Source organism: Bos indicus, chromosome 18 (genome assembly GCF_029378745.1).
Source record: "Bos indicus isolate NIAB-ARS_2022 breed Sahiwal x Tharparkar chromosome 18, NIAB-ARS_B.indTharparkar_mat_pri_1.0, whole genome shotgun sequence".
Classification (NCBI taxonomy): Eukaryota; Metazoa; Chordata; class Mammalia; order Artiodactyla; family Bovidae; genus Bos; species Bos indicus.
In genome coordinates this window covers 35,277,838-35,300,361 of record NC_091777.1, presented here as the reverse complement: position 1 = coordinate 35,300,361, position 22,524 = coordinate 35,277,838, and the positions used below count along the sequence as shown (strand labels likewise).

General features: G+C 37.2%; 1 protein-coding gene and 1 pseudogene across 2 annotated transcripts in view; both read right to left on the bottom strand.

The window, feature by feature from the left end:
- CBFB (core-binding factor subunit beta) overlaps positions 1 to 22,524 on the bottom strand; it is a 48,589-nt gene that overhangs the window by 16,913 nt on the left and 9,152 nt on the right. For both annotated transcript variants that reach the window (XM_070770750.1, XM_070770751.1), the window contains exon 4: positions 7,567 to 7,683. In XM_070770750.1, the coding sequence (XP_070626851.1) occupies positions 7,567 to 7,683 (117 nt within the window). The remainder of the gene's footprint in view (positions 1 to 7,566; positions 7,684 to 22,524) is intronic.
- On the bottom strand, positions 384 to 7,560 carry LOC109572588 (protein-serine O-palmitoleoyltransferase porcupine pseudogene; annotated as a pseudogene).

Below are 22,524 nucleotides of genomic sequence, written 5' to 3'. Positions count from 1 at the left end.
TCTAGCAGTGCTCTCGCAGAGCATACAAATAGACTATTCTTAACCATTCTTGCTATGCTGATTTTGTCTTTATTGTATAGCTAAATCTACAACTATATTTATTTTACAGTTTGGTAATACTCACCTTCCTGTGCAATGAATTTAAAAAATAGATGTATGTATTAAATGAAAAATTAAGAATCAAATTCGTATCCAAGAAAGCTGATGATGAACGCATAATCTGTACAAAATAATAGCATTTCCTATTCTCTGTGGGGACCAGGATGATTACCACTGATCACATGAAAACCAAAAGAAATAAATCTGCTGAAGAAGCATCAACATATACTTCAAAGACGACAATTTAGCATGTGCAGCTGCAAACGGTACATTTAACACCACTCTGTAGAACATAACTTTATTTAAATCAAACGACTCTTCTAAATTTTCACTCACATTCTTGTGCACGTACAAAAAGCAAAGCTGTTTGCATGTTGGCTTTGCTGGAAGAAAAACTCTGAAAAAAGCTTTAGGATACCAGTTTTACATCAATGTCATCAGATACTTTAAATAGAAAAATTTATTCATCCCAATAACAGCTAAATTTTTCTAACCTTATTATAGAATCAAAATAGAACTTTTGGAAAGTCATTATATTGAAGGTGAAACATTTTTGTGACTGCTTAAATTAATTTAAAAAGTACAACAACGAAGATAAAGCTGTTAGTTCTTAAACTGATAATACAAATACAAACAGTGCAACAAACATTTAAACACTGTATAAAGAATAATATTCTTGGTGAATTTTTAAAATGATTAAATAGAAATTTACTAGGAATTAGTTGTGGTACACAAGTAACTCATAATTGTTACCCGAACAATTCTTTACCAAAGTAGTGAGGAATTCTACCAATCAACTGGACATCAGAGTCGCATAAATTACACATATATCCATGTATTCACAGTTAAAGTGGCTGAACTATAAAATCTGTGACAAAGCTGATGCTGAACACAAAAAAAATTCACATGACATTACACAAGCACTTTGTATTTTAAAAATTTGAGCCTTTGAAGAACTTCTCTGAAATCAACCTAGTTCCTAAAATGGCATTGATTTTGTTTCCTGTGAATGAGTCCTTTTAGCTATATTTTGTTCAAAATTAGCTGGAAATCTCTGATCAAAGTACACAATGGTGAAGTGCCAAATTTTTCAGTTTTTCCAGCTTTCAAAGAATTGCAATTATTGAAAATCAAACATAGGAAAACACTGAAATTTACCTCTTACACATTACAGAAAATGAAGTGAAAATACAATCAGCAAATATGATTCAATTGTGAGTTTATACAACTGTACTCAGAAATATCTTCATTGTGGGAAACTTTCAAAACACTTTACTGAAGTATATTACAAACACAAAATAGTACATATCTTAGGGCTGTGTTGTCCAGTAGCACAGCCTCTAGCCATTTGAGTACTGCATACCTGAAATGTTGCTAATTTGAGTAAGTGGAAAACACACTGGGTTTCAAATAGTTACTTCCAAAAAAAGGTAAAATGTCTCAATAGATGTTTATATCCATTTTATGTTCAAATGATAATATTTTGGATATACTGGGATAAATAAAATGCAAAAGTTACTAATTTAAAAAAGCTTTTTAAAATGTGACTTTTAGAAAAATTTAAATTACATAATGTAGCTCACACTTGAATTCTACTGGACAGCACTGTCCTAAAAGATAGCTTGATGAATTTTCAGAAACTGAACCTGCTCTGTAACTAAAACCCACACGAAGAAACAGAGCATTACCAGCATCTTGGAAGTCTTCTCCTCCATTCCAGGAACTAGCCTCCTCACCCAAGGATAAATCACTACTGTTCTTTTTAACACCATGTAGTATTAGTTTTACCTATTTTTGTACTTTAATATATTTGTGAAATTCACTCATTGGTGGGCTAATTGTAGTTTTTTATTTTCATTGTATTTCTCTGTGTGAACATGCAATTTACCGATTTGACTGTTTAGTGGGCATTTGGGCAGTTTATATAGTTCCTGGCTATTAACCAATAATGCTGTTACAAATGTCCTAGTATGTGTATCTTGATGAATACATACCTACACACACACACACACACACACACACACACACACACACACACACACTCATTTCTACTGCATACCAAGCCTCAGAAAAGAATTACTGGATCACGCATACACGTATGTGCAGTTTTAGTATTTATTGCCAGTTTTCCAAATGTTTTGTCAACTTTATGTAATCAAACAATACACCAACTGTTTTTCCATATCCTTGCCAATGTTTGTCAAAGATACTATGAACAAAGGCAAAAAGACAATACCTGTGAAAATATTTCAGCGGAAATACTTACACAATTTAATTTTTAAAAATGCAGTTGTGACTATTCTCTGTTTATCTCTTAGCTTACCAGGTACCTCAGCAACTGTTAGAGAATTTTGTTCTCACATGGCAGAGAGAATAAGCAAGCTAGCTCTCTTCTGTGTTTCTTATCAGGACACTAATCCTATCATATCAGGACTCCACTCATTGGACCTCATTTAACCTTAATCAACCCCATAAGGAGGCTTCACTGGTGGCTCAGTGGTAATAGAATCCATCTGCCAATACATGAGATGCAGGTTTGATCCTGGGGTCAGGAAAATACCCTTGAGAGGGAAATGGCAACCCACTCTATTCTTGGCTGGAAAATCTCACAGAGGAGCCTGGAGGGCTACAATCCATGGGGTTGCAGAAGAGTCAGACACAATCTAGTGACTAAACAACAAGAACATACTCCATAAAGGCCCAATCTCCAAATACAGTCATATTGGAAGCTGAGGCTTCAAAGTACTAACTTAGGGGTAACACAAACATGCTGTTCACAACAGCTGGTAAGTGGTGGGGCCAGGAATCACAATTCTATGACCATGAAGCTCCTACTCCTAACTTCTATACTATATTGCCTTTTTACTTTTATTATCTTCCAGAAGATTTGGGATGGTGAAAGCTCCAGACAAGTGCTGATGGTTGGCATCCCCTGCTTTAAAATTTTTATATTATGAAAGACCTATTATTATATTAGTTTTCTATCACAGTAGATGACACTTTATAGCAATAAAACCCAATCTGTGGACCAGGGCAACAAAACCTGGGAAATTCTAAGTACGGAAAATACTATGGGTTAAACTTAAAATTTTTTACCTATCATTTTATATTTCAGTTTTAGACGTCAACTTAATTCCCCCTTATATAAATTCACTCTGCTGTTAATCACTTTTTACAAAAACAGCCTTCTAAATTGCCATTTACTACTTTCCTGAAAGAATTAAGTATTCCTCATCCCTGTGGAAATCAAAGTAGCAGAGATTCTTTCCTAAGAATTTTAACTCTGAATCTGAATTTTTTTACTAGGAAGGTTTAATTTTTTTGATCTCTTACGGAGACAATTCCTACATTTCTATATATGGACAACAACATGGAAAGAGATAACAGAACTAACAAAAAGAGAGCTCCTTTTATTCATGCCATCATTTTAACTTCATTAAGTGGATTAATATTAAACAACTGAAAAATTAACACCATCTAATAATCATATACTCTGACATGTTCTGGCCCCCATAATTACAGAAGTCAGTCAGCTGTTAACCTTACTGCAACTCACTTGCACGTACTGAGGCTTCCCTTTTGCAGGTTTGGCTATGATGTATCTAGGTGTGGATTTCTTTCTGCTTATCCTTCTTAAAGTTCATTCAACTTCTTGGACATGGAGATGAATATTTTTAATCAAATTTAGAGATTTTCAGCTATTTCTTAAAACACATCTTCTGCTCCTTTCTTTCTCTCCTCTCCATCTCGGATTTTCATAACATGTATGCTGTTCTGTGGGCTGGCGTCCTACCGTCTCTGATACTGATTGTTTTTTTCCTTCTGCTTTCTGTTCTTGAGGCTGGATAACCTCTGTTAACTTGTGTTCAAGTTCACTAATTCTTTTGCCAGCTCAAATCCTGAGTCTGTGAATTTTTCATTTCAGTCATTGTACTTTTCAAATTCTAGAATTTCTATTTGATTCTTTTGAAAAATTTAGATCTCTTTATTCCTTAAAAAAAAAAAAAAAAATCTCTTTTGGCTACACTGCACAGCACATGGGATCTTAGTTTCCCAACCAGGGATCGAACCCACACCCCCTGCATTGGCAACAGAGAGTCTTAACCACTGGACGAGGGAAGTCACAAATGTCTTTATTAATACTCTCTTTGAAGAGTCACTGGCAAAAGGAAGAATTTTTCCTTTAGTTCTTTGAATACACTGAAAAAGAAACTGCTTTTTTTGTTACTAGGAACCATCATTTGCCACCGAGCTCTCTCCAAGTTTCTATTGCTTGCTTTCCCCCTGAATAACAGTCACACTTTTGTGCTTATTTTCGTGTCTTATAATTTCCTGTTAAAAACTGGGTGTTTTAGATGAAATACTCTAAATTAGTAGCAAATAGAAATTCTGACCCTGCCTACAGCTTCATGTTGCCTGTTTTCTGTTTGTCCAGTTAGTGACTTGCCTAATTTTCTGGAATCTGTTCCCCCATCAGTGTCCAAACTCTGATGTCACTGCTTTTTTTCACCCCTTCTTTTTAAGCCTTGCTTTCTAGGGGGCTGTCCCAGGTCAGCATAACTTAGTGGTCAGCCAATGACTGGTCAGAGGTTTTGCTTCAACACCTTGAGCCAGAAGGCTTTCAAATCCTTTGCCATGGGGTCTGTGTGTGGCTTGGAGGGATACTTTCAAAGTGTAGGGAGTTTATCAGTCTACCCTGCATTCAGTCAGGGGCCAGTAGCTTTCAAGGGTTCTCTGTCCTCTCCTGAATAGGTGCGGCCTTGTACATGTACACAGCCTTTTGGACCCTAAGAGCTAAGTGTGATATGAATAGTAGGGCTCACTTTAGCTATCTCTTTCCCTAGATTTCCCTGATAAATTTCTGCCCAGTCTGCCATTTTCTTCTTCCCTGCAACATTAGCTTTCTAAGACTGTCTGACACAGAGACTGCTATTGTTTTCAGTAACAGCCCTGGGCTTGTGTTTTTCCAAGTGCTGCTCTAAATAAAGTCAGCTCCCTCTGACAGGACAACAGAGCTGCCAGTCCTCATGGTGTGCCCAGAGTAGAACTTGAGGAACCAGAGCTGAGGGAGGAGATGGGAGCATCTCCTAACATGCTAGACCGTCATCACTGTTTATACTAAAATTCACTAGCTTTGTTCGAATAAATGCCTCTCAATATTTGTCCTTTGGTTAACTTTCAGAGACCTTAAATGGGTTTTTGCTTGTTTGTTTACAATTTTGTTAAGTTTAATAATTGCTTTTTTGGAAGGAAAACTTGCCAAGCTCCTCATTCAGCTGTTTCAAAACTGCTGCTCTTACATTTTATTTTAAACTGCGTTCCCTCCCCCCAAAATGTGCCAAAGATCCAGAGCAAATATTAAACAGAACCATCTATTACACTTTGAAGTGCCCCACTAAGCACACAGTGGTAGTCCGATGCAATTTAAAACCACTGAAGGAAAACTTTCCCAAAACTGGGACCAAATTCTGGGTCTCAGTCTCTTCAGAATTCCTCAATATTATGAGAACATGAGACTTTCTATACTTAAAAAAAAAAAACTTCCAAATTTACTTGATAATAACAAACTGTATATACAAAGAGACAAGGCAGGCAGGAAGGCCCTGGATCTCCTGTTCTCTGCTTTCCCAGGCTCTCCCCACCCCTAGGCCCCAGGAGGGACCACTCCCTTCCCATCCTGTGGTGGAAGTGGGGATTGGAAGGTATGGAGATGATGTGTGTGTGTATGAATGTGCATATGTGTGTGTGTGTGTAGCGGTATGGGGGGCAGTGTGAAGAATGGAGAAGAATCAAAAATTAGAGAGAAGGCCTTCCCTCATCCCCACCACCCTGAGGAGGGTTCTTAAGGGAGCTGCCTCAGATGTGTCTCAGCCTATGAGACAGTAGAAGATCCAGCATCCAAAAGTAACCCAGTGACTGGCCCAGCTGAGCTCTGACCATTTGTGGACAGTGTATGCCATGCCGTAACCCTGCTCCTCTGTGGTGTCGTCCACATCAACATCAAAGAGGGAGCCCAGGTAGGCCAGGTGGAAGATGGCCAGGGCCCCAAAGAGCAGATTTAAGGCTCGCACCCCCAGGCCCAAACGATACTGGTGTGAACAGTCTGATGGACACCTTCTCGACAAGATGCAGGCACTGAGGATCCGAGCCAGGCGCTTTCGGAGGATGTGCTCCACATAAGTGATAAACGCCAGAGACAGCAGCACTGCAGCCAGGTGGAAGCTAAAGCCGTGCAGGAGGGCGCTGGCTGTATAGGTGACCAGCACGGCTGAGAAGGTCCCCAAGTGGAGAGCATTCTTGAAAACATAGTTATTTAGCCAGCAAGACATGGGCAGGTTCCAGCTTGTGACAACTTCCACCATGGACCGGGGCAGCTCCACGTTCAGTGGCTTAGAGACCGTCAGGTCCCATTCCAGGTGATCCTTCTCCTCGGTGAAGCCGGTCCCTGCCAACGTGGCTGTGGCCTCAGATAGAAAGCCCACAAAATAGTTGCTAAAGCGGAAGGAGACAGCACTCTCATAGGCTCGCAGCCACTTGCGAAGGAGGTGGTCACCATCGAGGGGGATGAAGTAGGGGAAGAGATACGGGCCCACACAGGTGGACAGCACCAGGCACAGAAGGGCCAGCAACAGGCTCTGGGCCACCTTCTGCAGCCACCGGCAGCTCAGTGGGCGGCCTTGGACGGCCTCTAAGTACCTGTGGAAGGATATCCAGGGCCCAAAGATGACAGTGCCCACAAAGCAGAGGTAGCCCATGAATTCCATGGGTGACGGCACCATGCTCACCTCACCCCGATCCAAGTCAAAGCCCAGAGACACTGCCTTCATGGCTACAATCATCTGGGCCCCTCGCATCCTGTGCCATGCCACAGTGTCCACCATGTACATCTCACCCATGAGCAGGTAGGTGAGGATGGTGATGGAGACGAAGACACCGCGATGGGAGGAACGTCGGCAGAGGAACAGCACGAGGTAGCACAGAAGGCTGAGCAGCATGACCCAGACCATGTGCAGCTCGAAGAAGTGGTAGAGGCTGAAGAACCCACCCACCACAGTACTTGCGTGCTTCAGATAGGACGGCAATCCAAGCCTCCAGAGGAGGCGGCAGGCGAGACAGATGGCAAGGAGCAGCCAGATCTGGTCAAGGCCCTGCTGGGCAGTAGGCAGGAGACAGTCCTGCAGGAGCTGCTGGAAAAATTCCTGGCGGCTGAAAGTGGCCATTGTGGACTGCCACGGATGGATGAACAAATAACTTGGCAGTAAAGAAGCTGCAGTCCAGAGGGCCAGGGATACACCACTGCCACCACTGGGACGCCTTCCCCACCAGCTGCAAGGCTGCGACCACTGACGCTCCCAGGGCAGCACTGTATACTTACTCTTAAGGACTGGGTAACATAGATCTCCAGACAAAGGCAAGATTAGGGATAAATAAAGGGACCACAGTCAGTAAAGCCTGAAGTCACCCTACCTGGGCTCGCTCCTCATCAAACTCCAGGCAGCCCATACCATCCAGTCTCTGGAGATCAATCCAGCCTTTCCAGATAACACAGACTCCATTGAGAATCATGGGAGCCTTCAAATATACCTAAGACACAGAAAAGAAGAATGAAGATCCATGCTGAGCCATCAGACACATAAGAAACAAAGGATAAACTTACTTATGAAAACTGGTTTTCTTTGGGGGGGGAACTAAATACAGTGATAAAATTAAGAATTGCAGGAACGTATACAAAGCACAGCCTCTGTGTTCTATACATTAAATTAATCTGGCTTACCAGGAGTTTTTATTTCTAGTCACAATTTTTCTAGATTATTTTTAAAAGGAAGTTTCACAGATTTTGTAAAAACTGTTTGTAGTTAAGATGATGCTTGAAGTAGACATCATTTCTCTTGCAGCTGAAACTGGGACATTCAGGTACTTTGCCTTCATTTTTGAATCTTGACTAGAAAGACATGTAGATGTACAACAACTGGAATTCACTAACTCCTGAAGAGAATGCACTGTTTCTATCTGGATACCTGAAGCCACCCAGGGTCAGGCTCTTCTCCTTTCCTTTCCATCTTATGACCTACCTCATAGACTTCTGTTAAGTAATGCTGCTTCTTTTTCCTTCTTTTTTTTAAACTTAAGTTAGCCAGAGTTGATTTCTGTTGCTTTTAGCCAAAGAACCTTAACTAGCACAACACTTACTTATGCATGTAACACATGTTTCAAGTAAATAACCCTTGAGCAAAAGTCACTTTAGGCATGACTTCCGAATTTGTCACTTTCATTTTGGATCACCAAATCAATCTTCATATTGCCTGAAAATATAATTGTTCTCAAGCAATTAAGGATCCACCAACAAAGGATGGATCATCTTGATGAAAGATGGATGATGCTATTATCTTGAGGTGAGTATTTTACTGTGATACAGTAAGAAAAAATAAAGGAGGAAAAAGCTGAAAACACCTTTTTCTTTAATCAATTCAGCAGTTTCTTCAACAAAAAAATCTTGAGGCACTCTTGTTTTTAGAGAGGTTTAGTAGGACTCTCAGTACCTATAAATATGCAAGAAAAATGACTACTGAAGCACCTGTAAAATAAAACCTAGAGGACTTATGCCTTCTTAGTACATATTTATGTCATTTCCCTCCACTACTAAACACAACTATTTTTCCTGTTAAGGGCCCCCATAAGCCATGCTGAGTCAATTTCTACTGATATTGGAAAAAAAGTACAAAACATTAGGTTCCATTTCTCCTCCCATGTGGACCAAGGGAAACAGTCTACAGTTATAGCTGAAACCGTTTAACCACACATTTCCTTCTGTTCCGATAACTGCACATTGTGAATTCCCTTCCACATTGTGAATTTAAAACTCCAGTGGTGTGCACCTAATTGAACAAGTGACTGTGACAACCTCATGCGTGATACCTCACTAAATCTACACTAACTCTCTGAATTGCCTATCAGTATAACTTGACTTACCACATTTACTAATCGAGATTCCCCTTACTCTTTCCAAGAGAGAAGAGGGTACTACACAGCATGGCATTTCAACTGTCAATCTACCTCATTATTTTATTTTATTATTTTTTTACCTCATTATTTTAAACTCTCACACTAAACATAAAGATGATTCTCATTTAACAGGAGAGAAAGGTCAATTTTATGATCAGATTATATACTCTTTATCAATGACTTACATCTTTTAAATTCAAAGATTCCATAACCTAACTTATTCAAATTAACTTCCATCATCAATAAATATTTTCCTTATGAAATTACCAAATTTTTTTAAAAAGCTGATTTATTACTCTTTTGTAAAAGTTCTCTCATGACTAAGAAAACCACTGATCTGCCTTGGAAAATTCCTAAATGAGTTCAGAAAATGGCTACAGTTCATAATCAAGACTAGTGCCTAGAATTGTAATTTAAAATAATATTTAGATGATCCTGTGATTTATTTAGATGTTCACATTTAAATACAGTTTTATGTGTAGACCTTCAAAGTAAGTGTTTGGCATTTCATACATTTATGAATAACAAACCTCAAAGTACGAAGAAAATAAAACTGTCAACAGTTTGGCATCTTGTAATGTAATTTAATAATGTCATTTAAACATTCAGACATTTTTTTTACTGAAAGTAATGATGGTTCACTTCAAACTGTGAAAAGAAAATGTATTAGAATATGACCTTGGGTTTAAACCACTGTCCTAGAATAATTAAACGTTTTATATAAAATGAATTCTGTAAAGCCTTTAAAATGGGTAAATATTCAGCTAATCACACACAAAAATAACAATAGCTTGCTTATCTTTCCAAAAGTAAAATATCAGGAGGATATGCTTAAGACTTCACAGAAAGTTAAAAGTGACCGCAGCCTCACATTTTGCATTCTTTTGGAAATAAGGTAAAAGTATTACAATTATAGGAAATGGCAACCCACTCTACTACTCTTGCCTGGAAAATTCCACGGACAGAGGGTGCTTGGGGGCTACAGTTGGTGTCACAGAGTCAGACAGGACCGAGCATAAGCACAAAAGTATTGGACATTTTAAAAAATCAGCTTAAGTTCTAAGTACCAGTATTTCTAACGCTATTTCAATTCAAATTACACATGGTATCACTTAATTTTCACATTCTATAGCTTTAAATTCCACATCACTGTAGCAGTAAAGCTTCAACAAAAATATGCACGAACCAACCATGGCATTATCCATTAACAGAATACCACTCAGCCATTAAAAAGGAATAAAGTAGTGATACACGCTACAACATAGATGAACCTTGAAAATATTATGCTAAGTGAAAGAAACCAGAAAAAGGCCACAAACTACATGATTCCATTTACATGAAATATCCAGAGTATGCAAATACAGAGACAGGAAAGATATCAGTGGTTCCCAGGGGCTAGGCGGCGGTGGAAATGAGGAGTGACCGTTAATAAGTACATGATTTCTTTTTAGGGTGATGAAAATGTTTTGGAATGAGAGTGGTGATAGATGCACAGTTCTGTGAATATGCTAAAAATCCCTGAATTTTTCTTTAATTTAATGAAGGGTAAATTTTATGCTCTATGAATTATATCTCAATAGAGTAACATAGTCATGGTTAAGTTTTATTATCTGTTACACAGGCGACATCTAAGATATGTGAACAGTGATTTCTGGGCAGGCAGTTGCATGTGGGATTTTGGCACTCTGGGAAGAGATACTGGTTGAAGATACAAATCTGGCAGCTATCAACAGGGCTTCCCTAGTGGCTCAGATGGTAAAGAATCCACCTGCAATGCAGGAGACCCAGGTTCAATCCCTGGGTCTGGAAGATCCCCTGGAGGAGGAAGTGGCAACCCACTCCAGTATTCTTGCTTAGAGAATTCCATGGACAGAGGAGCCTGGTGGGCTATAGTCCATGGGATCACAAGAGTCAGACATGACTGAGCAACTAACATACACACAGCCATCAACAACACTGTGGTGTTTCAATTCAGGGGTATGGAAGAGATTACTCAAGCAACCGTAAGTAGGAGAGAAGTGACCCATGAAGAGACCTGAGGCAATTCAACTTTTTAGATGCTATGTAGAAGAGAAGAATCCAGCAGAGCAGGCTGTGAACAAAGAGGAAAGCATGCAAAGAACCTAGTGGCTAAAGGTTAAGTTACAGGCCTCCCCGTAAAAATTTCTCCTTTGTTGGCCACATAAAACTTCAAAGTATCATGTTACAGGACCTTATGTCACTCATAACTTTTAGCAATGCTCTTATTTAAAGCAGGAGTTTAGTCTGGAGTCCAGACAACCTACATGAGTTTGGATTTACGGGTAAGTTTCAAGAAGACCAGAAACATATCAAAATTCTGTATAAAAATATATGTTTGTGTCCATGTGTATTTTTCTAAAGAAGTCTAATGCTTTCACCAAATTCTTGAAAGGATGTATAAGGGGAAAAGGATACAACTATGATAGTAAAAATGCAACTTCCCCTTCCCCCACAGACACCAATGTCTCTGCAGCACACAGCTTACGAGATGATAAATCTCATTTCCTTTAGTAAAGGGACCAAACTACTTCAGTAGCTAAACATTAGTTACCCTGGGTTTTGAAATGCAAGAGTCTGAGTAAGGATATGAGAGAACTTAAGGTACCTTTCCATTTATCAACCTGTATAAAACTGTTCTATCTGAGAGTCTGGAGTCTCTTTTCTGTGGCTATCTAAACTTGGAATAAGCAGTGGCAACTTCAATTGTCCTTTCTTCTACAATAGCTCCTAGGTAGCCAGAGAGGCAACAGAAACAGAGAGTACAAAGCAGAGTGAGTTCCCTCTGTTGAGTATTTCTAAAGAATGTAATTTCAAGAAAATTAAAACAGAATAATTGTAAATTTGCAAAGATTTCCATGCACACCAGCACTGAGCTGTAACGTAACATCAATATACATGGAAATCAAGTATCAAAGCTATTGCTAAAGCAAGAAGCAGAAAGTTCACCCTCAAAAAATCCATTTCAATTGGAAAGAATATTTCACTTCCTTGTAGTAAACTTTCAGAGCTCAAACACTGGTGACTTTGGTCTATAAAATCAGATGTTAGGGAAAACAGTGGAAGAAATGATCAGCACTCCTTAGGCTCTCAGTAAATAACTGAATGATGATTACCAGAAGAATAGAAAGATAGCTGGAATTAAGAAATGCTTTTCTTATAGCTTCCTTATAATTTCAATTTGAAAAGATTCACCTATTCAACAGATGTTTATTACCTGTCATTTTGTAAAGGGTAGTTATCATAAGGTTAGAGGGAAATACATGATGAATTTTTAAAAATTTATATCCTACCACCTCCCTCAAAAATTCCAACACCAGTTATCTTAAAGTCTGTAATAAGGAAAAGCTGCTGCTACTGCTATGTCACTTCAGTCATGTCCGACTCTGTGCGACCCCATAGACGGCAGCCCACCAGGCTCTGCCATCCCTGGGATTCTCCAGGCAAGAACACTGGAATGGGTTGCCATTTCCTTCTCCAAAGGAAGAGCTGAATATATACAAAAAGAACTGTAAGAATTAAGACTGAATTCAGCTATTACATTTAAGTATGACTTAAATAACTCTTAAGATTAATGGAATGTTCCACTGACAGTGATAAAATTGTCAGGAGGTAGATCCAGGAGCTTTGCAATCTCCTTTTAAAGACCACAATTCTAACAAAGTGGACTAGAAATACAACCAGGACATAATATCTGAAGATTATCTACCTGAAAAATCTATAATATTTAACAAAAAAACCAAGTGAATTAATGTGCTCAATAAAATGACTAGTTATAAAAAATATACAAAATCCAACAACTTTCCTATGTTGCAATAGTAACTATTTAGAAAAAATTTTAAGTCTTTATTTTAAAATAGCATTAAAAGTATCCACTAACAATAAATATAATAAGAAACAGGTAGATTCTGTAAGAAGGAAATACCTAATTTTTAAAAAAAATTTTATTATTTTTTACTTTACAATATTGTATTGGTTTTGCCATACATCAACATGCATCTGCCACGGGTGTACACGTGTTCCCCATCCTGAACCCCTCTCCCACCTCCCTCCCCATACCATCCCTCTGGGTCATCCCAGTGCACCAGCCCCAAGCTTCCTGTATCCTGCATCGAACCTGGACTGGCAATTCGTTCCTTATATGATATTATACATGTTTTAATGCCATTCTCCCAATACCTAATTTTTAAAACACAGAAAAGGACTTGAAAAACAAGATGTCATCTTTAATGTAAGAGTACCAATGCCAATTTACCTCAAAGTAATCCTTATTTTAACCAAATTCCAGGATAATCTCAAAGTAATGTTTTCTGGAATTTGAGGGATAAGTCTATAATGCACACAGAAGAATTAGACTATCCAAGAAGATATAAGGAAGTATTTTCTGCCCTTTAGATATTAAGACATGTAACAATGCAATCAATATACATGAAGTAGTGCTGTGACAGCCAGAAACAACTTAATGGAATAAGCAAAACAAAAATTAAAAACAAATCCAAGAATACGAGGATTTAATAAATAAAAAAGGCAACACTGCAAATCAATGGTAAATTGGTATTTTACTTAACAGTGGAGACTGGAAAACTGACTACCATGTGGAAAAAAAAACAGTTTGAAACAAATAAAATGGCTAAAAATATTAAAATAAAACAATATAACTATCTTTAAATGAAAGAAAAAAAATTTTTAAATAAAAATTCTAATAATGCGTATGAGGAGAGATACCAGGTTCTAATACATTGGCAGAGGGAATGAACTGGCTAATAATTGGGGGAAGGCATTTTTTTTAGCAGTAAGTATGAATTTTCCTCTTATAAACAGGTCATGTGTTTGCAGGGACTTTACAGAAGACAACTACCATAAATTAGGAGAATCAACTGTAATTATTTTTTAAAGAAAAGGAATATTATCACTATGCTTAACTCCAAGTCAGCATGGGAAGAGTAAAAATTAAATGTGCTTTAGAATCAGATAAAACCTGGATTTAAATTTTAGTTTTAACAGTATATTTGAGATAAATAATTTAAGATTATGAATAAGTCTACCAATTTCTCACATATAAAATCAATAATCACACCTCTTTCACAGGTGACAACAAAAATTAAGCCAATGTCCATAAGCTTATGAAACATATAAAGCACCACAGAAACTTAAACAAAATACTTCCACTAAAATTTTACATAGTGTTCTCTTTCCAAGGGAAAGAAACAACTTTTTTTTTTTTGAGACAATGAATAGCTGACCACACCAATAGCATCAGCAGATAACCTTTAATACTGGGATGGCCACAGGCACCCAGGAAAACAAGATACTTCACAAAGGAAGTATGTATCCCTTGCTTGTTAGTTGTAATCATTTATGTAGTCTATTTACAGATTCCTTTAGAAGATACTTGGTTCTGACTCATCCTCCTTCAGTCACATGTTCCTCTCCATTTAGAAATGCACAGTCAGCTGCCTGCCTACTGGATAATCATTACAGACAGTCATTCAATCTCACTTGCCTCTGAATCATACTTGGGTTGCATGCAAGTGTTAAAAAAAACAGATTCTTCTATAGTGATTAATGTAATTTACCAATCTACTTTTTACAGTTCACACAGAAAACAGTACATCTTATTGAAACCATAACACGGATTAATATAGAATGTGCCTGGAACTTAAAAGATTAAGCAAGCAAACGTGTGCATGCACACACGCAGGTGCACACTCAATAAATGGATATTTAACCAAACAGAAAATTCCATCCTAAAAGTCATATGGAAAATGGATAAAAATACATAAAAAGAAAGAAAAAAAAAAAAAAAAAAGTTACAGGGACCTGAAAAGCCAAACAATCTTGAAAGAAGATAACTTGAGGACTCATACTTTCTGATTTCAAAACTTACAACAAAGCTTCATTAATCAAAATGCTATAGTATTGGCACAAAGACATACAGACTAATGGACTAGAGTAGAATGCCCAGAAATAAACCCTCACATGTGTGGTCAAATGATTTTTGACAAGGGTACAGAGACCATTCAATGGGGAAAGAAGAGTCCTTTTAATAAATGGTGCTAGGAAAACAGATATCCAGAAGCAAATGAATGAAACTGGACCCTCACCTAATACTACATACAAAAATTACTTCAAAACAGACCAAGCCTAAATATTAAGACCTAAAACTATAAAACTTTTAGAAGCAAGGATAAAAGCTTCATGACACTGGGTCTAACAATGATTTCTTGGGGATGACACCAAGGACACAGATAACAACAATAAAAATAGATAAGCTGGACTTCATTAAAATTTTTAAAATTTGTACATCAAAAGATATCAATAGGGTAAAAAGGCAACCCACAGAATGGGAGAAAATATTTACAAATCACATACTTATTAAGGAATTAACATCCAAATCAATACTGAGAACTTCTAAAAGACAAATAATGTTCGTACAAACACTTATAAGAGCTATTTAGTCAAAATCACAGAGAAAGAAGAGTGGCTACCAGGAACAAGGGGAAATAGGAGTCAAGGAATAGAGAATTACTATTTAATAGGTATAGAGTTTGTTTTATAAGATGAAAAGAGTTATATGTGTGCGTTAGTCGCTCAGTCATGTCTCACTCTTTGCGACCCCATGGACTCTAGCCCGCCAAATTTCTCTGTCCACAGGATTCTCCAGGCAAGAATACTGGAGTGGATTGCCGTTCCCTTGGCTCAGATGGTAAAGCGTCTGCCTACAAAGAGGGAGACCAGGGTTCAATCCCTGGGTCGGGAAGATCTCCTGGAGAAGGAAATGGCAACCCACTCCAGTATTCTTGCCTGGAAAATCCCATGGACAGAAGAGCCTGGTAAGCTACAGTCCACGGGGTTGCAAAGTGTCGGACACGACTGAGCAACTTCACTTTCACTTTCTCCAGAGAAGAGTTATGGAAGGATATAAAAAGGAGGCAGGTCATGGCGAGCCTAAAATCAGAGAATATAAAGCAGCCTTAAGTTAGAAAAACAATTCAAGAAAAGTTAAACATTGAAAGGAAAAAGATGGAAGTTAAAGGTTGTTCTGAAGTCATCAAAATGAGGTCAAAAATGGCCATGTTAAAATACTGACTCTAATGGGAAGAATAACTTGGTGGGCTAAAGTAACTTTTGAAGGTGATATGTGAAGTTTCTAGCAACTTACCTAATTATTATTAGCAGCAATGTGGTAAACTGCAAACAACACAGACTCTTGGGTAAAAGACCTGGGTCTGGATGCTGGCTCTTCCTAGGAGACAGATTACATGACTACTGAAGATTTAGTTAGCCTCTCTGGGCCCTAGTTTCCTCAGCTGTGAAATCAAGCTATCACCAAATGCATTCCAATATCAAATAAAAGACTTCATTCACTCTGGTGCAGGATTAAGTAAATTACTGAGGATATAAATCATATGGTACTAGTGGTGGTGATCAAGATGAAAACTAGTTTGCAGAAGGTCAAAACATATTTTAAACAGTTCAGAGTTCTGAAAATGTTCTGAATTTGATAGTGGTGATGAAGGTTGTACTCTGTGTATATATTAAAAACCACCTAATTGAACAGATGTGTAAGATGGTGAATTCTATATGAATTTACTACAATTGGAAAAAAAAAAAAAGCCCAGCAGCATTGTTCTGGATAGCAGAGGAAAGGCAAGTCAGGACTGAAAAGCTGGAATAAGCAATACCCTCCAAAAATTTAGAAGGGTTCTCCTGAAGTCCCATTATTTAAAACAATATTCTCCAAGAGAGGCAGACATTATTAAAAATTGTCATTTAATATGGGCAGAATATTTTGTTTATTTGAAAACATCTAAATTCTCCTAATGGAAAAGCTGAAGTCACATTCCTAGGCTATACTTCTGTTTTAATCTGAAGATTAATCTGCCTTCATATCTAAAGTTTTAAAACACAAAAGGGCTTATGTTGACTGTATACATGAAAAAAATGTTTTCCCCCATAAAAACAACCTGTCAATCATTCCCAGACTTGGCCATTTTCTTCTTAGAACATACAGTATGGCACAGGAAAGTCATATTGAAAGTCTGAAAAGCACAGTTTCACTGCCAAAGGCACATTTTAAGCAGTATTTTAAATTCTTTGTTCCTAAATATACATCAATTTGGGAAAGCCCAGCCTAAACTGGAAAGCTCAGAGTAGATAATAATTTCTAACTACTTACATTGTATACCTTCATAAAAGAAGGTAACAATAATTAAACTCCCCAACAAATCACTGTCTCTAGCATGAGGCAGTTAGCTGGTCTGTGGCTTCTACTCTTCTGTAGAAAACTAAGTATCAAGGAAGTGATGTCAGAGAAATAAAGTCTCAGAGCCTGCTCAAACTAAGTGGCATTAAGACTTACAAATGCTTTCCTACCAGTAAAAAAGGAGATAATAAAAGTATCTGTTTTTGTATCAATGAAAACAGTACCTGGCACAAAGCCAGTGCTACAGAACTGTTTGCTATTTCTGTTCTAATTCTTAAATGAGAAAATGACAGTACACAGTAGCAAAGGGAGTCCCATATACTCAGAGATAATTAATAAACATTTTCTGCCCCCTAAAATGCCTGTACTAGAAAGCTCAAAGTTTTCTGTAGGAGAGATTTTTCATATGACTGCCATGTGTACAGTACTGACTGTCTACTGTTTTCTAGATCTGCAAAGGTTTCCTAGATCTGCAAAGGTTTCCTAGGTGAATGAACACTGCACGTGTGCTCACTAGATACATCCACATCCATTATTTCTTACTTTCTTTTTCCAAGAATTAACACTGATAATCATTCTGTTGCTTCTCTCTTATACAAAGGTATCTATTTATTGCTGATTTTTCTATTCCTAAAATCAATTATTAATAAGATATGCAGAAAATCTGAAGATAAAAAGTTAATGCCATATCAAATAGAATAATTTTGCTTTACAATTTAAATATACACAGAAAAAATAAGAATGGCAATATAACAAAATGTTAACAATGATTCTCTAAGAGGTAGGTTATGGATGATGATTCCACTTACATGAGGTACCTAGAGGAATTAAATTACCAAAGACAGAAAGCAGAAAGGCAATTGTCAGGCGCTAGGGACACAGGAGAAAGGAGAGTTAGTGGTTAATGGGTACAGAGTTTTAGTATAAGGAAGATGACAACAGCATCAATTTTAATATACTTAATGATACTGAACTGTATAGTTACAAACAGATAAAATGGTAAATTTTATGTGATGTACATTTTAAACATAATAAACAAAACAAAACAACAAGCTCAAAAAAACAAACACCCAAAAACACATCAAGGGACTTCCCTGGCGGTCCACTGGTTAAGACTCCAGGCTTTCAATGCAGAAGTGTTGGGTTCAATCCCTGGTTGGGGAACTAAGATCCTACATGCCACACAACCCTAGTCAAAAAATTTTTGTGTTTAAAAATTAAGATATTTTTTAAGTTGAGAGGCACAATTGAAGGAGGCCAAAATTACTACATTAGAGGCAGTTTCGACAAAAATTTGTATTTATACTTCCTAATATGTTTTATATGCAGTCAAGGCTATCTCTACTTTAAATGTGACTCATAATAAAACTTCAATTGCAAAAATATCTGATAAAGCAAATGTATTTAATACATAAAAAAACTCCTACATCTCAATAATAATTTGATATCAAAAAATAGGCAAAGGATCTGTACAGACACTGCCAAATGGCAAAGATGCACATAAAACATACTGAACATCAAGTCAACAGGGACATGCAAATTAAAACCAAAATGATACCACTACAAACTCACAAAAAGGGCTAAAATAAAAAAAGACAGTACCAAGTATTAGTAAAGATATGAAGTAGCTGAAACTCTCATAGACGGCTAGCTGGAATGCAGAATTGCAAAGCCACTTTGGAGAAGTTTGGTGGCTCAGACAGTAAAGAATCTACCTGCAATACAGGAGACCTGGGTTCAATCCCTGGGTTAGGAAGATCCCCTGGAGAAGGGAATAGCACTCCACTCCAGCATTCTTGCCTGGAGAATTCCAAGGACAGAGAAGCCTGGTGGGCCACAGTCCATCGGGTTGCAAAGAGTCAGACAGGACTGGGCGATTAACAATGACAGTTTCTTAAAAAGTTCATATTCATGAAACTAACTAGCCAGCAATTTTAGTCCTATGTATCTATCTACCCAAGAGAAATGAGAACTAATGTCCACATAAGAGACTGGGGTATAAACATTCAAAGCAACATAGTAGCCAAACCAAGGCAAAATAACTCAGATGGCCATCAACTGCTAAATGGATAAAGGAAATGCAGCAGATTCACACAATGGAACACTGCTCAGTAACAAGAAAAGATAAGAGACTATGTAACAGAAAGCAGACAATGGGTGCCTGGGCTAGGCGGGAGGACTGGCTGCAAAGCACATGAGGGCACCTTCTGAGGTTACGGAAATAGTCTGTATCTTTATTGTGGTGGTAATCACAAGACTGACTGCACACATTTGTCACTGAATTGTACATCTTAAATAGGTGAATTCTACTGTATATAAATCATATCTCAATAATGACAACTGAAAAAAATCAATTACAATGGGAAGCAGTAAAACTGGGACATAGCAGCCCGCTGATTTCTTTAGTTGATAATGTCTTAATCCTTGTAGTGTTTGAATTAATCATTCAAAAATACTGGGGTCGGAAGTAGAAATAAAAAGGGGGAAGATTAAGGATGTTTCTCTCAGACATACTATTCTGACTTTTCTAACTTGGAAAATATAACTGAGATATGGCCAAGACTACACTTCACACTAAAAGGTAAATCCAGGCAAACAATGCAATTCAAGAAAAGGGGAAAAGATGAGGGCTGTATATCAATTCTATCTCAGTAAAACTGGAAGAAAAGAGAGAAGAGGGGAAAAAAAGAGTATATTATCTTCATATACTTCAGAGGGGCATTTATCATATATGTAAATTAATCTAACTGGAAGGTACTATGACATTCTAATTTTTAAATATTATTATTTACTCATGAAGTTAGTCAACTCTTCCTGGATTTAAAATTTGTTGAAATAAAACTTTTTTAAAAAGCCCAGATTACTTATTTCAGCGCACTAAATCTAGCACTAAGTGCTAGAAAATATACTTCATATTGTAGTTGAATTGAAGCACTTAAAAGTCTATATCCGACAAGCTAGTTGTAAAGTTGCCTCAGTTTCTCTTGGGGAAAACCACATTCCAAAGCGTTACCACAGATCTCTCTTATTTGGAGTGACTGCACTGTCTTAAGAGGAAAAGAAACTTGCTTCTGCGCTTGAATAGGAATTTCTCAAAGCTAAAGAGAGTGCTCTAAACTCTGCCAAATTGTGGATGGTATATAAACAGACACAATATTTATTTTGGGACAAAGATTCTGCAAGCAAGTAAGCAAACCGCTCCAGAAGCAGGAGTTACAGAACTCTGAAGACATTTAAAGTTAGAGTTTTTGTTTTCATTCATTAAATCAAAGGGTATTAAACTTTGCTTTATTATTTTATGCTGATGAAAACGAGTGATAAAAAGATTTTTAAGTATGAATGTTCAGAAAAGAAAACTAAGTAAAACACATAACTTATCAAAAAGTTTAAAAGTTAACTGCTCTACTGCCACTTAATAACTACTCCCAATGTCTGCTATTGTTATCTATCAATTAAAATTGTAAGTAATAAATAGCAATGCAAAAACCATAGAAAGTTTAACCTCTTTTTCTGGGACATGTCTAGTATATCTAGATAAAACTAGATAGTATATTCAATTTCCATAGAAAAAAATGGAAAACAAACAATAGCACTATAAAGTTAACTTCTTCAGTTTATAAGATTTTCACACCCTCTAACTTCATGCTCACAAACTAAGATTATGCAGTAAGCATAATCATTAATTTTAAAATCTAAGGAGGCTTTAAAAAAAACACAAAATGCATACAAAAACCATTAATCTGACCACTCAAGACTAATAACTATGGTCAACCATAACCATTTGCATTTGTTTGAAATAAAAATTAATTGGAAATAAGTTCCAAGAGGAAAGATCAAAGGAACAGGGTGTTGCTTGATCCAACAAAAATTTCACACAAGAATGATTTAAATTCTGATCTGTTGCATTCCTTGTCTTCTGACAGCTAAATGAGAGGAAAGCAGTTTAAACTAAGAGAGAATTATGAACATTTTGGCAGTCTAGGTTTATAAAGTACCAGGAAGGACCACTGGGGAAAGATGTAGTCTCCTAACACTATACTGCTAAGGCCCCTATAGCACTGAAAATCCTTGATTATCTACGATCTCACTCTACAAACCTATCAAATAGTCTAGCTTTGGATAGGGCTTGACAATTAAGAAGGCATTTTCACATATTCTGGTACTTCATTTAATCCTCACATGAGGTTTATGAACAGGGAAGACATTCTGATTCCCATTTACAGCTAAGGAAAACAATTGTGTTTGTCTTCTGACTCATATCTAGAGCTCTCTCCATTATACTGCATTATTTTAAACCTTTTCTAAGAAAGACCCTTAATTAAGAGTCAGCTTTATCTGTCAATAGCTCACTAGGTACCTGGGTGTGAAATTTTTAAATATAATTGAAAGGCAGACTATAAAAGTGTGTGCTCTGACTTGATGGTCAGTTATCCACTAACAGACCTTTCTTACTGAAGACTCTAGGTTTGAAAATATTCCAACAAACACAAAGGCAGAAAGAATGAATAAAAAGACTAATTTTTGTGAAGCCCATTTTCTTAGATTATAAAGCCATATTTCAAATCTAAGAGAATATGGAACTTCTGTTTCCTATTAGCATTCTAATTTTTTTCCTGAATTCATCAGATTTAAGTGAACACTGGGAGCCAGCCTCTAAGATGGCCCCAATGATCCCAGCCTCCTCCCATATATGTGAATAAACCACCCCCTCCCTGCTGAGTGTGGGCTAGACATAGTGACTCGCTTCTAATGAACAAGAAGAAAAAAGTGATCAGAGAATAAGTCATAAAAAGCAGGATGACCTCATTCTTTTTCTCTCTATGGAAAGGAATATATGACTAGGAATTGAAGCCACCAAGCAGAAGTCATGTGAGTGAGTTTGCAAGGGGATCCTTTAGCTCCAATTAAGGCTTCAGAGACTGAAGAGCCCCAACAGCTGGACTGCAACCTCATGGGAGACCCTGAGCCAGAACCAATCGGCTAAGCTACTCTCAGATTCCTGTGAAAGGGCACAAAGGGATGAAATATTATCTGGACTGTGGGTGGTGTTTACATGGGTGTGTACATTTGTTAAAACTCAAATTATACACTTAAAATGGGTGCATTATTTGGTAAGTAAACTATACTTTAATAAAGCTGATTTTTTAAAAAAAGACACTGAAATCTTGAGATAAGCAGACAAAGGGTCACTTAGGAAA